Source organism: Megalops cyprinoides, chromosome 2, assembly GCF_013368585.1.
Source record: "Megalops cyprinoides isolate fMegCyp1 chromosome 2, fMegCyp1.pri, whole genome shotgun sequence".
Lineage (NCBI taxonomy): Eukaryota > Metazoa > Chordata > Actinopteri > Elopiformes > Megalopidae > Megalops > Megalops cyprinoides.
This window is the reverse complement of record NC_050584.1, coordinates 55,782,501-55,797,264: the sequence shown is the minus strand read 5'-3', so window position 1 is coordinate 55,797,264 and position 14,764 is coordinate 55,782,501. Positions and strand designations below refer to the sequence as shown.

Here is a 14,764-nt window from a genome sequence, read left to right as displayed (position 1 = left end):
ACCCCATGAAGGTGCAAAGCTCATTTCATAAAGATTGTTCAGTGGAACTAAATCCCGGCCTTTGCAGAGAGAAAAGCAAATATGACCACTTTAAGAAAGCACAGGTATTATCCTAAAGCCACAGATAGAAGAGCTGTGTGGTGATGCTTAAACAGTTATCAGCTATGCCACCAAAATGATCTGCCATTACCTCTGGTGAACAACAACAGATTTCCTACCTAGAACAGAAAAATTTTAACAACTTTTTACTGATTTTAGATTGTTCGAACGTTCCTGTGCATTGAATAAGTTCGATATGTTTTGAAGACAATCGATATTTCTCTTCGTTACAGGACAGAAACACATCAGTAGAGTGCATGTGATCAATTCATGGTGAATTAGTAGTAAAATAACTCCGCTTTAACACCACTAGGCCTATTTATTGTCCTTTAGCATCACCTACTGTTTAAAGCTGGTACACACAGAAAATGGTTACAAATTCAATGACGTTTGAATACAGTCCTTTTTGTTGTTCAAAACTGTATTAGCATACCATTAGCAAAGATGTAATTAGTACAGTAGTGTCACTCTACGCAAAATAACCATATTGATCTATTATTTAATATCGCGATTGACCTACGTTGTTCATACTAACAATTCATATAGTTGCCTATTTAGGAGTTAAAATTCAGCTTAATTGGCGTGCTCAAGGGTACCTGAACAACGCCTCATCGGGAGGTGAACCTACAGCCTTCTGGTTTGAAGCCTAGTGCCTCCCAGCCAATGTTGGGCGATGAAAACGAGCTTTCATTGTCATACCACACAGCAACCACTGGGTGAGCTCAACTACGGAAGTGAGTGGAACATTTCTTGAGAGGAAGGAAGCGGAGGTTCCGTGTCCATTTCTTGAAACATATTAGGATCACTGTGCTGTATTGCTCAGTTTTAATTAATTAGCCTGGTAAGCTAGATAATACTTTATAATGTCGAAGAACACCGTGTCTGACCGTTTCAGGAAGGTAGATGTGGACGAATACGACGAGAACAAGTTTGTCGACGAGGAGGATGGTGGAGAGAACCAACTAGGTCCAGATGAGGCAGAAGTTGACTCTCTAATCAGACAATATCCTTTTAAAGCATTGTGTTTTGCAAAAATAATAATAATAATGATTTGATCATATGCTTTGATTATTCAAGTTGTTATATTCACTTGGTTATGGACGGTTTCAAGGATTGCTGTTTTCTTCATCTTTGACTGTTTAGTTAGCTTAGCTAGCTGGCTAACAGTTAAGCTGGCTACGGCAGGGTGCCTCACTAGCTGGCTAGCTTGTAGGGTGTGGTGCAAGTCTGACTCATACTACAACCTATATATTTTCCTGATTTCGCTAAATAAATGTATATGCACGATCTGTTATAGTACCGCAACAGCAGGCTGTGAAGGTAAATGTAGAGAATATAGACTAGCAGCCACCTAGCTAGAATAAATACACAATCAACTAGCTAGCTAGCTAGCGAGCTAAAGAGTGGGCAGTACGTAAATGTCAAATTGCAGCCGGCTGGCTTGCTAGCGAGTCATTGCCAATGAATGGGAGTTGCAGATTTTAGATAGCTAGCTGTCTCTATTGTGCTTACTACAGCAGAGCTAACAAGCATTTTAAAATGGTCTCAGCTTGCTTTTCGTCTGCTAGCTAACTTGATAGCAAGCTACGACAAGTTTATGAGGCGGTACTGAACGCGTGATGGGATATGTAATAGAGTGTGAAGTTCTAATTCACGACTTAATTCAGTTTGCGGGTTAATCACCGTGCCAACACGCACATTTTGGAGTTGGAAGTCATTCGGTACTGAAATGCCGTAAAGATAAATGGTTAGCGTTCTAGCTGAATGTTCAGAATTTGGAGTAGGATTCTAAGAATAATTTAGCCGACCGTTTATGTCCAGACTTGCCTGTCGCGAACATTCCAGACGTTATTCCAAGAGGCATTTCAAAAGAATAGTCTCGCTTTTCCTTGCAGTAACGTTATATTTGTGTGTGCAGTGTCGCTGATTAAATGACATGTTTCTTATTCAAATTAAATTTTCATGCAGGGTTATTGTTCTGAGGAGCAATGTCTAACTGTGGCTGTCAGATCACCTCAGTAGAGGAAGTTGGGCGTGAATACCTTATATGTCAATAATTTGGAGTTCTCTCACACTGAATTTCCTGTTTAGTGTTTCAGTGTTTGCGGCTATGGTATGAGGGTAGAATCAAAATTAGCTTAGTGCTTTGAAACGGAACATTTACATGTAAGAAAGACCGGGTCTGTTTGTTTAAAGGAACTACAGTTTTGAAACCCCCATGGAAACAGCTCATGACCATTTCTTAATTAAGAGTAGTACAAGCTGTAAGATTCGGTTAAGGCATTATTATGAGCCACGTCTAACTACTTTCCGAGCACTAAATGTACAGCTGGGTCCACCAGCAATTTCTAAATTTAGTGATGTTTTTGTCTAAAATATATAAGATTGGAAATTAGACAGGTGCCAATGTTCTGAATGGCATTCCTTAACCTCCCTGCACAGGGAATTTAATGGAAGCCCTGCAGGCGGTCTTAAAGAACCCACCGATCAACACAAAGAACCAGAATGTAAAGGTGAGCTTATAAGCCCTTGTCTGCAGTGCCGTAGAGTGTCCTTATTTCCTCTCCTTATTTCTATTTGAACCGAATAGTCATTATAATCTGTGGACTGTCTTGTTTAAAAATTGGTGTGGACACACCCACTGGAGGATTGTGACTTAGTTGACTATGATTTCCATGTGCAACCCAGCATGTACCTCTGGGCTCGTAGAATGCCCCAGGGCATGTGCTGTAATTCTCCACTGTGGTTTTCGCGTAGGATCGGGCAGAGGGCTTGGTGCTGAAAGTCCTCACTGCCTTCAAGAGCAGTGACATTGAGAAGGCGGTGCAGTCTCTGGATAAAAATGGCGTGGACCTCCTCATGAAATACATCTACAAGGGCTTTGAGAAGCCGTCCGAAAACAGCAGCGCTGTCTTGCTGCAGTGGCATGAAAAGGTAAGGTGGCTTTTTGGCAGGTAGTTAGGCATTTATGGCCACGTTGTACTCTCATAGCAAGGGACACATTCAAAGAACTCAAAACACTAATGCCATAACATGATTAATTAATTGACCCAAACGCATCAAGCATGCAGGACAGTTGCAGGCCTGTGCAGTTAAGCCTGTAATACGGAATGTAATGTTGACCCTGTGCTGAATAAAATGCTATTTTCTAGGCCCTGTCTGCTGGTGGAGTGGGCTCCATTGTGCGAGTACTGACCGCCAGGAAAACAGTCTAAGGGAGATATCTGGACCTGCTCCACACCGCAAAGAGATGGTACATTAAAACCAAGAGTTGGTTCACAGGGTGCAGTGGAGGAATCCCTCCTGTATGTTCTTCCTTCCTTTATCTCTGCTTGCTTCAAGCCTCTCCCGTTCCCTCTGCAGTCACACGCCACGGGCTCACCATGCCTATCCAATGCCGGACACTTACAATGCAAAGAGTGGGATGCACTCTGTGGTGAGGATCTACCTAGAAAGGGTTTTCATATTGAAAAAAAAAAAAAAAAAAAAGTGGCCAGTATGCTGTCACATCTGTGTCAAGGGCAGGATGACTCATTTTAGCTCTCAGGAATATCTTCATCTTGAGGTTCCTTTGATTAAGAGGACCGTTGGTCCTTTTTTTATTTAAAGCAGATTGGCCATTTCATCAGGATTATATTATAGTGATTCCTATGAAATCCTCAGGCGGTTGCCGAAGTGGCCCAGAGCGATCATACCGCAAATGGAATCCTGCTAGGCTTGTGGTGGGGGTCGCCTCCTGCGTGCCCTACTTTAGGCTTAATACCCTCTGTGTGACACATGAGGCCCATCACCACTCACACTCATCCCATCACCACATTGCATCATTTCATTCCACAGCCAAGGGCATTAGCTTGCTTTACTTACTTAAAAAAAAAAAAAAAAAAAAGGGATTGATTTATTGCTGTCAGAACAAACAAAGCATCCGACTTTGAGAACCCAACACAAGCTATTCTTTGTCTAAAACATGAAAGCCAAATCACACTTAATGTCTTTTGTCCTTGGCATGCTGTAGTCATGTTAATGTTACAGATCTTAATGTTCCTGTCACATTCCTCAAACGAACCTGCTGTTCGCGGAGCATGTGCGCTCACACTGATGTTGTTCTTTTCTCCTGTACTGTCCAGATGGTACTGAGGGGAAAAATAATTAACTTTTTTTCCATTTTTTTCTCTTAATACGCTTTCTTTATCTGGTGAACTCATTTGATCATGTGTATTTAAAATAGGAACATCAAAAAAAGAAAAAAAAATCATCAATGACATTTTAAGTGTTTATAACTGTAACCTGCATCTGCCTTGCTGTGTAGAGGTGTTGTTGCCAAATTGTGGAGTAATTTCTCAATGATTATCCGTCTGTTCAATACCGGAACTGCTATACTTATGCTCATACCTAGAACAGGCACTGCCAATCAATTAGTTGAAAATGTTAATTGAAAGCTAATTGAAAATGATGAGATTCAAATTGAAGATTTTACTAAGCCAATAATCTCAGAACAGTTTGATAAGTAAAGTACATAAAATGCATTAAGCAGAATAAGCAGGTAAATTGTAGGCAGAGATGATACAGTATCTAAATGAGGATGTGTGCGTACAACCCACCATGCAATTTTTAGGTTTCTTATTCATTACAACACTTTGCCATGAGCAGGTATTTGCTGATGACATCACTAGTGTTAAGTGACTGCACAACAATATCTGTACCTCCTGCACATTCTTTACTTGCTTTGCACTTTCATGCTGATGTCCAATCAGCGTTGCATAACATTTTGAGAAGTCTGAAAATTCTCATCAGGAGTATTTTTGGTGTTGGCTGCAACCGTGGAACACCTTTATCGAATTAGAGCCCCAACAGAAATTTACAAGAGTTAGTATGATTGGACTCATTGGACTACCAGTTGGAGAGGGTGATACTGTAGTATGATTTACTTCAGAGTTTAAAAATGTATCATGACTGGATCTCGCTTCACAAGGTGTTTACACCTACTGCTCTAAATAGGGTTTGGGTACCTTTTGTAAAGATGGGTGTACATTTACTGGAACTGAAGGAGAAAACACAGACAAGAGAAAACACAGCACACCACTTTCTTTAGACACTGTTTGCAAAAACGGCAATATACAAACAACATCACCCAAGAGGTAGGCCTAGGTAAAGCAGGTCTTTACAATTATTAGTAAAAAGAGGAGAACTAGTTTCCCAACTTTTATTAGTCACGGGTTATATGGCGAATATAAGCCGCACCCATAACATCCATTATAAAAACCCGCTTGTGGCTGTTCTAGGTATAACTATATTCTATTTTATTTCCGTGATTATGAATCTGAGGTACCGCCAAAGTAGTAAGTGTTTGTATTAGGGGAAGGTCACAAACTTAAGCGTTGCTGGTATTATACTCACAGATCACATTAAATGTACAATTGTAACAATAATAATTTAATGTCAAATTTACTGATCCACTCAGTATTGCTGTATTTCTGATACATTTGACAGGCATAAAAGTGCTGCTCATCTTTAAACTCCCGCAAATGTTTTTGGACCAAATATCTCCAGCAAATTGGCTAAAAGTCTTTGTTCTGGATGATAGAGTCAGTGTTGTGTACATAATGAGCCTCAATAAGATCATAACGTACCAGTGCAAAAAGGGTAATTCTAAACCTGCATATAAAAAGTAAATCTTTCAACCAAGACAGACCAAAATATTCAAAATAACTGCAATGCATTTTGCTCTTAACTTTGAGTATAACATTAAACAAATAAAATGTTTGATTCTCACACATTTTAAAATTAAATTGTACATTGTGTAACTATCCAAAAAGCGTAGCATAACACTTGCTTAAATCCGTGACTCAAAGTTAGAGACAAAGCACATTGGGAGTTAGATTGAATGTGAGTGTAAGTGTAACTTCAGGCAGCAGAATTTATGTAATTACTATTTTTGTAGTTCAAAAATCAAATAGGCTCTGGTTTCATAAGGTTGTTTTTCTATGCACTTACAGCTTTAGTGGACATGCTGTGTTAGTATGTCGCTGTAAGCTGTTGGAGATATAACTGCATCATATTGTGTGAGGCAACCACACTTAATGTTTACTGTGAAATAATGAATTGTTTTATTTCACTGATACTGAATTGTCAACAACACGTCAGAACAAGTCGAACTGTTGATTTGGTGCAGTAATGTTTATTGCTCTTGTGAACAAGTGCAAAAAATAACTACCAAACTGGTGTACAAACTGCCTTATTAAATATTCCTTTTTATGTTTGTGCTTTTGTGATACAATAAAAATATATATACAAATGCAAAACTGTTTTCATGTTGTCCAGTATCTGACAAGTGGATGTTGTAAAAGTAGTTTCTCATAAGACCATCTCTAAAATATTCCTCCGTAAACCATATATATTTCACCTGTATTCTTACTTTTTGCTTTTCTGGTATAATGCTTTTATGTATCTTGATTCTCTTTTCCTCCTAAACCACAAATAAGGGAAACCATTTTTGTGATTGTACATTTATTGTTTTCTTTTTAAAAAATGGAATACAGTACTGCATAGAACAATTGCAGAAAAAACACTTATATACAAATCATAAAAATAGAATACATCTTGGTAACTGAGTAAAACGGACTTATGAATGGGTCCAGAGGCATATGAACCTGTAATGATATGACTAATGACTGTCCACAATTGTAGCTACTACGGTAACAGTGAAGCGGTAGCTACAGTGTTGATTCCAACAAGGGCAACTGGATGCCCCTAGAACATTACCTGGCACCCGCTCCACTTCAATTTGTTGCGTTCTGAAATGACAGGATTCATTCTACAAGGGCACCACTGCAGACCAATCAGGCAACAGCTCCTTCTGGTGTTCAATAGTCTGTAATCTCTTGGGATTTCTCTAGGGCCAATCAACCTGGAGGTAATTATGCAGGAACTGCCCTTATTCCTGTTCAAGCTCTTCCCAATAAGTTAAATAGGTAGATGTAAAATAATATCAGTTTGGATTAACAACTCTTTCATCTTACCTGAAAAGGAGCCTGTTTAAAACATCCCTAAACATCATTGTCTTTTCTGTGCTTGTGAAACCATTTTTTTACTTTTTACAAGACTGAAGACTGTTGGAGGAATGGTGGTATTAGTTCTAGATACTAATTGATGTTTTTCCTCCAAATGCAACAAACAATTCTCCTCTGTAAACATTCCACCTTGCTCCAGGAGGCAGTGTTGAGTCCTTTAAAATGCTCCTGGGCTAGAAGTTCTCCTGGCTGCAAGGCCTTGCGTGTAGAAATAGTCTTAAGTGATGGCTCCCGCCACCTCGCAGTGATGTATACAAAGGCACATGCTGGGCCCAAAGCGCTCTAGTATGGATAGGCGGACACTGCGATGTACACAATGAAAGTAGTCTGGTAGTCGATGCCGCCGTTGGCGCTGTAGGACAGGGCCCGCACCTTCATCCTGTAGGTGTGAGGCTCGCGCAGCGGGCGCGTGGTGAACAGCACCCCCTTCAGGTTCTCGTCCCTAATGGCAAAGGGCAGGGTTACATCCTCGTCCACGACCAGGAAGGAGGTGCGGGGGTGGACCACCCCGTCCTGAGTGTAGGCCACCAGGCGGATCAGGTCCTGGTTGGCGGCGATGCCGAAAGGCAGGGACAACAGCTTATACTCCAGAGCGTAAGGGCTGAGGGCACACTCTAGGTCATTGGGAGGGCAGTTCTTCAGACAGAACCTGTGACATCACACAAAGGACACTTTTTATAACATGACACAGCAAGGGGAGAACTATTTAGAATAACTTTTCAGTACTGTAGTGATACTTTATATATGTAAACCAACCTAAGTCACCAACACTCAAAAAGGTCAGTCACTATAGTCAATCACTATAGTTATCCATAGATGTACATCTATTGCTATCACATACAGTAAAAGAGACGCCTCTTAAGAGATATCCTGTGCACTTGTACAGTAAGTTGTATTTAAGAGTCACTAAAAATAAAATGAGCACAAGCCTTGACGTATTTGCAAAACGCAGTGGTACTCAACTACATCTATTGTAGTACAAGAAATAAAAGCTATTGCAGAAAACAACCTTGGCTGAAGTAAGGGCAGGGAGTGGTTATTTACTGATATTTGTGTTTGACTAAAGTGAAACATTGGACTCATTACACTGAGTCCTTTAAAATGTTTCTGGGCTAGATGTTTCCTGGCTGCAAGGCCTTGCATGTAGAAAGTCTTAAGTGATAGCTCCCAAAGCCTTGCAGTGATGTATACAAAGGCATGCACTTTTCCATTTGGGACAGGGATTCATTATGTAAACAATAATGAATGTTCTGGACCCTCTGACCGGTCCTAAATTGATCTTATATTATAATTTGGTTGCTGTTAAAGAACTAAACCTAAAATCTGTTTTTTGGCATACTTCTGTGAGTACATGTGTGTAGAGGAAACAGTCATGTTCAGATTTGTCTCTGCTCCCTAAATATCCTAAACCGAATTATTTTGGGATTGTCTTTAATGTAAGTGCTGTGCTAGGCTGTGTTGCCACGTAAGAGTCTAACATGCACTGAACCTGTCTGGACAGGACAATTCTCACCCTGTGGCAGGGTCCCTCTGGTAGTTAGGTGGGCAGGGCGTGTCTATGCACTGATAACTTCCCCTCATGTTGAAGCACATTCTGTTAGTTCCGCACTGAATGTCCTGTTCGAGACACTCGTCGATATCTGGAAAGTAGAAAAATACACAGTTGGCAGCAGCCAGTGCTTCTGACCATAAACAGGCCATTTTTAAAGAAGTCTGTTTGATTAATCATATTAAATAATCCACACCAATGTTTTTGATTTGTTGTTACCACTGTTATCACTCTCAATTGTCCTGTTTTCCTCTTTGTTCTCCTCTGTGATATCATCTAGTCACATGAGCTTTTGTAGTAAGTGGATAATCATTTATGGCATGCTCTGGTTGTCATTGCAAAGCAAGTACTAAATGAGACTGGACAGATCGACTGTCTCACCTTGACAGGTTTTTCCGTTGGTCATGAGCCGGTACCCATTCGGACACAGACACCTATAGCTCCCCGGAGTGTTCATGCACTCGTGCTGACATGTGTCTCTGCTCTCACACTCATTAATATCTGAAAAAAAGAAAAACAACGCCAGTAATGTCAATAATATAATATGACATACATCCTCATTTATTACCAAACCTAGAGAAGCATGGAGACAGTGACGGCTAATCATCTGTTGAAACATACTATTGAGAGACAGGTTTGTAGATACTTGGCTACTGCATGACATCTACTCCTTTTCCTCTTACATTTCCATGCATATTAGACCGACATTCTTTGATTAAACTTGTAACCCTTTACATTTGTTTACCAGAGCAATTGTGCCATTTAACAATGAAGTGCCAATACACAAACAGGATGTAGTTATGATTTGTGGTATTTCTATCACTTTGCAGTTTTGTTATTGACTCATATTGTTTAGTGTAACAGAAACAATACATGCATGCTTAAAAGTTAGTGCTGCCATGGTTCACAGTCTTTCTTAAAAATGGGATGTGCATTTGTAGTTGCAGTTTGTAGTTGATATTTCTTAACCTATACAGTCATATCAGTGTTAGTAGTTAAAGATCTGTATATCAGTGTAACTGGCAATGTCAATCACAATGTTAGACAAAGATTGTGTCTGGGATATTCTCAAACAAAACATTTTATATGGCAGATGTGCTCACAGAACAAGATGCATGGACAGCTTGCCAGATTTGCTTTGAAGAAATATTACTGTTGAAATATAACCAATGTGATGGAAAGTCATTTATTCAGATAGAAAAGTGACAAACTCTATGCGGACCCCCATCCTGGCTGATAGTTACCTAGGCAACGGCCATTCCTTGTTTTAAAGCCTTCGGGACAAGCCCCCCTAGCGGCCCTGCGGGAGCGCTGAGCGGGCCCCCTAATGTAGCTATTGCTTGCATAGGAATGGTACGACTGAGAGGCCAGGCTGTGGTACTGCTGCTGGTAGGAGTTCCTCTCGGGCGAGGACTGCGATGCTCTATAACCGTACGAATAGCTCTCATAACTGGGCAGCCTCTCCAGCCCGGCGCAAGATTTCCCGTCGCCCAGCAAGTGGCGCCCGGGAGGGCAGAGGCACCTGAAGCTGCCGGGGGTGTTGAGGCACTGGTGGGCACAGGGTGTGGGCACCCGCTCGCACTCATTAATGTCTGCCCACGCAACAAGAGCCCAGCACGTGGAGGAGGGAGGAGGAAGGAGGAGGAGGAGAAGGAAGGAGGAAGGAGAGGAGGAGGAGAGAACACAAAGAGAGAACGAGGGATCAGTCAATTGCCCGCATGCTCGGTGCTCACATCAAGTCCCACACAGGAGACGTGCGCTTGCAAGCAGGCCACGCCAAAAGGTTCAAGCCACTGGCTTCTTTGGCTCTTCAGATACAAACCAGAGCTTTTAGCAACTACAGGACTTTAGTTTTAGCTGGTCATTTTGTATTTTTTTTTCTAAATTTTTTTTTAACGTTTCGGTAGTTTTAATGTAAGATGTTACATGATTGTGGGTGGCAAAGTAGTTTTCCCATCTCTGAATAAAGTAGGTGGGCAACACTGTACAACCAAATATGTAGTACTATTTTTAAAACGTTCCATGTTTTGTTTCAATGCATCGATGCCAAGGCTCAGATTCTGGTGAAGGCCAATTCAACACTTTCATCAAATCTCCATATACATTTACAAAAACACCTTACTTAAAGTCACAAAAAGGGGAAATATATTTAGGTGAGTTATCTCAGATCAGACTCCATGTTCCAAGAAATTATTTGGATGTTTAATGTTAACAACGTCAACAAGAGAGAGTGAACAAATGCCATTGCAAAGCAGAGCAGGTCAGGGCAAGATCCCAAGCAAGAGGAGCTCAGAGGTAAAGGAAGCAGGGAAGCAAAGAGTGAGAGTGCTGGGTTTTGTTTTGCTGCTGTTTTGTTTGACAGACACCATTCATTTCCTCCCTGCGCTCATCTGGTCTGTCCTCAACAAGCCTCCGGTTCCTCCTCCATCATCGAGGGTTAAGCGTTAGTCTGGGGGGTTTAAAGCAGTGCTTAAGCTCGGTTAGCAAGCGGGGAGTGGAAGTGACCTCACAGCTCTCTGCGTCTCTCTGGTGCCGGGGGTGTGAGGAGTCGGAGGTGCTCTTGGAGGGGGGAGAGAGTGTTGAGAGAGAGAGAAGCAGGGGAGCGCTCAGGTGAAGCGAGGCAGCTGGGAGCGGGAGGTGTTATACTCGGGGCAGTACGTACCGAGGCAGGGGCGGCCCACCCCCTGGGAACGGTACCCTCGCGGGCAGGTGCAGTGGTAGCTGCCCCGGGTGTTCTCACAGATCTGGTTGTACCTGCACTGGTGAGTGCCATCTCTGCATTCGTCAATGTCTTCAGGGAACAGAGAACAGTGGAATTAAACAAGGACAGCAGTGTAAACATCGGTAAGGACCAGAGCTTGTAACTAAAAGTTTCCAGTTTGATTCCCCCTGGGGCATTGCTGCTCTACCTTTAGGCAAGGTACTTAACCCTCAATTGCTTCCGTAAATATCCAGATGTATAAATGGTTAACATGTGAAAAAAACTGTAACATATGTAAGTCGCTCTGGAAGAGAGTATCTGCTAAATGACAATAATGTAATGTAATTTCAGTAGGCTTCACAAAGGGTAGCTAGAATAGATCAGAATTACCTATATGACCTACATAATGTAATGTTAACAGATGTTTCCATTTTTCACAACCTGCTGTACCTCACAGGTGAGCTTGTTGCTTATGAATCACCCTATATCCCTGTTGACTGGTGAGGTAAGTTGATCTGCCCACAAGGGTGGTTCCCTACTTCGTTCCATGCTGTGCCATTCTTCTGCAGTGCCAACCACTCACCCACGCATGTCCCGTTGACTCCTTTGGTCATGCCAGTGGGGCACAGGTCGATGCAGGTGTATCCGCCCCTGGTGTTCTTGCACTGCTGGTCCAAGCGGCAGACCCTTTGTCGGCACTCGTTGATGTCTGAATGGAGACAGAACTGGGTCAGGAGCACAGCGCTGGCAGACAGCCTCTTAAGCTGCTCCACCACGTCAGCGGCCTCTGAAGCGCTTTAGCCATTTCCACACTCCCACACCAAAGTGAGTAATAAATATTGATGATGTTCAAAGATGAACATGCATTGCTACTTTGTGGCCAGGCCAACATTTGGGAACAGTAACTATAAACAGCTTAAAAACACAGAGTCAAATGTCTGTTGGTTCCTTGTAAGAATGAGGTGCTATATGTTTGAATATTTGAAAGCTGTACTTTTGGTAGTAGGTACCCACCGATACATCTTCGGTTCCTCAGCTGGTAGCCAGGTTCGCAAGCACAGCGGTAACTGCCAATGGTGTTGAGACAGTGTTGGTTGCAGGGGCTGGACTCCTGGCACTCGTTAATATCTGAACATAAAAATGACATTGGGAATTGGAATCATATTCACAATTATTACACAAAGACACTCCAGTCACAATTCCTGTCAAAACAAAATAAGGAAGCAAGCGGAGCAAACCTTGGCAGCTCAGTCCATCAGCTGTCCTGCGGAAGCCCCGCCCACAGCGCATCACGCAGCGGTATGAGCCAATGGTATTCTCACAGTCCTGACCCTCGTGACACATGTGCCCTCCCAGAGCACACTCATCAATGTCTGCAGAGACACACACATACACACACTGCAGTCAATACAATATGCATAAATCTATAAATCTGCTGATATATCTACAGCACCAGACAAAGGTTTGGACACAGCTACTCATAGAAGTGTTTTTCTTTATTTTTACTGTTTTCCAAATTTCAGAATAATAAAGACATCAAAACTAAACTGAAATAAGACACACAGTATTGATGCAGTGACCAAAAAAAGTGTTAAACAAAACAAAACTTTCTTATATTTTAGATTCTTTAAAGTAGCCAAAAAGTATTTTTTAAAGATAACATTTTTTTAGAAAGAAATTCATACATTGACTTCAACTTCACTATTTATATTTGTCTAAGATACAAACTTCTAGCATTTAAGCATAAGTCTTTTCATAAAAATATCTTTGAATGCATGTTTCCCATTATCCTAATCAGATGTGTCCAAACTTTTGGCTGTTACTGTAATCCGTTATGTGCCGCAACAAGGCTACCAGTGGCAGATGTTCAGTGTATTTAAAGTGTGGTTAATGCTGTATGAATAAGGCCCACAGCCCCAGGTGCAGGTGAAGGTCTCTCAGTGCTGTTGTGCTGAACTCACCCTGACAGGTCCTCCCGTCAGCGGATATGGTGAGGCCTCGGGGACAGGAGCAGTAGTAGGTGCCCATGGCGTTGTGGCAGGCGTGAGAGCACGGGTTCCCAGCAGCACACTCGTCCTCATCTACACCAGGAGAGGGGCACACCATTGTCAACACACTCACAGGTTCATAACCATTTACAAGTGCAGGTCAATGATATAAAACAGCAAAAGCCTAATCTTTTCAACCATCCTCATGTGCTCAGAATTACCTGCGCAATATGGTCCAGCCGGGTCCAGGCGAAAGCCGACTGGACACTGATTGCTTCGATCTCCTGAAAGGACACATAGTTGATCTCAATGGGTCACTGTGCCACCATAATAAGCAATTAGATGCACATCCTTAAAGTAGTGATTGGTGCTAAAATAAAGACTGAAACAACTGAAACAAAGAATGCCGTTTGCAGAGTGCTCTGGTGCTCCAGAGTGAATTCATTTGCACATGCAAACAGCACACAAATTTCCACCGCTTCTGTGATTTGCCTCCACAGGGAGAATGACTCACCTTTTGCAATGGTGGCATGGATTTTGAATTCCAGCAACTCCTCTAGGGGGCGGTAGTGAGCACTGATGGTGGAGGCATGGAGTGTTTCGACCAGGAAGGGCATCTTTCCCTTGGAGGGCTCGTAGGTGATGGTGTGGTTCCAGGAATAGGGCACGCTAACCTTGTCAATGGTGAACATGCGTGTAGAGAGAGCATACAGCTGCCCTGGGCCTGTCTGGATGTAGTCCTCAGTGTAGTCCTGGACGCATAAACATACAACACCAGGCACATGTCAGAGTGCAGCTGGATTTGATACATAAGCTTTTTAACAAAACCCTTTGGCTGAACATTTTTTCAGTGTTTCACTTTCCGCATTGATTTTCAGACACTGGTTATCATGAAGCTCAATACATCACAACACAGCCACTGTACATGTGCCATTGACACAACAGATGTACCTTGACACTGATCTCTGAATTAAAGGGCAGCTGTAAGATGTGTCCATTGACCACAATGTCCAGTAACAAGGCTCCATCTGAGTCCAGTCCTCGGGCAACGTGAGTCATTCTCAGGATTTCACCTGATGTGAAAATAAGCGCAACAATTTCAGGAGGCTTCACAAAGGGTAGGTAGAAAATAATGGAATGACCTGTATTACCTACAGAGGGTCATCCTCAGCACTTGGTTTCCTCACCTGTGGCAAACTCCACCTGGGTCTCCCGTCGGAAGACCCCAGTTGTAAGTGTGTAGCCGTTGACTGCCTCGCCCAGCTCCTGTGCGGTGGTCCAGTAGATGGGGTTCAGGATGGAGATGAGTTTCCTCATTGCAGGGCCTGACAGCAGGGGTAAAGAGGGAGGAATGAGATTG

General features: G+C 42.3%; 2 protein-coding genes across 2 annotated transcripts in view; one reads left to right on the top strand and one right to left on the bottom strand.

The window, feature by feature from the left end:
• Window positions 1–843: 843 nt before the first annotated feature.
• On the top strand, window positions 844–3,972 carry arpc5b (actin related protein 2/3 complex, subunit 5B). The gene is made up of 4 exons (XM_036522673.1): window positions 844–1,102; window positions 2,540–2,612; window positions 2,857–3,033; window positions 3,252–3,972. Exons 1-4 carry the CDS (start codon window positions 963–965, stop codon window positions 3,312–3,314), a joined length of 453 nt encoding a protein of 150 aa, XP_036378566.1. The 5' UTR covers window positions 844–962; the 3' UTR covers window positions 3,315–3,972.
• A 2,749-nt stretch (window positions 3,973–6,721) lies between these two features.
• Window positions 6,722–14,764, bottom strand: part of hmcn1 (hemicentin 1) — a 96,823-nt gene continuing 88,780 nt past the window's right edge. Inside the window, exons 95-107 of the mRNA XM_036519993.1 lie at window positions 14,592–14,729; window positions 14,356–14,477; window positions 13,919–14,156; window positions 13,626–13,688; window positions 13,378–13,497; window positions 12,655–12,789; window positions 12,431–12,544; window positions 12,000–12,125; window positions 11,378–11,506; window positions 9,960–10,307; window positions 9,097–9,216; window positions 8,680–8,806; window positions 6,722–7,815 (exon numbers count right to left, since the gene is read on the bottom strand). Coding sequence (XP_036375886.1) covers window positions 7,449–7,815; window positions 8,680–8,806; window positions 9,097–9,216; window positions 9,960–10,307; window positions 11,378–11,506; window positions 12,000–12,125; window positions 12,431–12,544; window positions 12,655–12,789; window positions 13,378–13,497; window positions 13,626–13,688; window positions 13,919–14,156; window positions 14,356–14,477; window positions 14,592–14,729 — 2,147 coding nt within the window. The 3' untranslated portion in view covers window positions 6,722–7,448. The remainder of the gene's footprint in view (window positions 7,816–8,679; window positions 8,807–9,096; window positions 9,217–9,959; window positions 10,308–11,377; window positions 11,507–11,999; window positions 12,126–12,430; window positions 12,545–12,654; window positions 12,790–13,377; window positions 13,498–13,625; window positions 13,689–13,918; window positions 14,157–14,355; window positions 14,478–14,591; window positions 14,730–14,764) is intronic.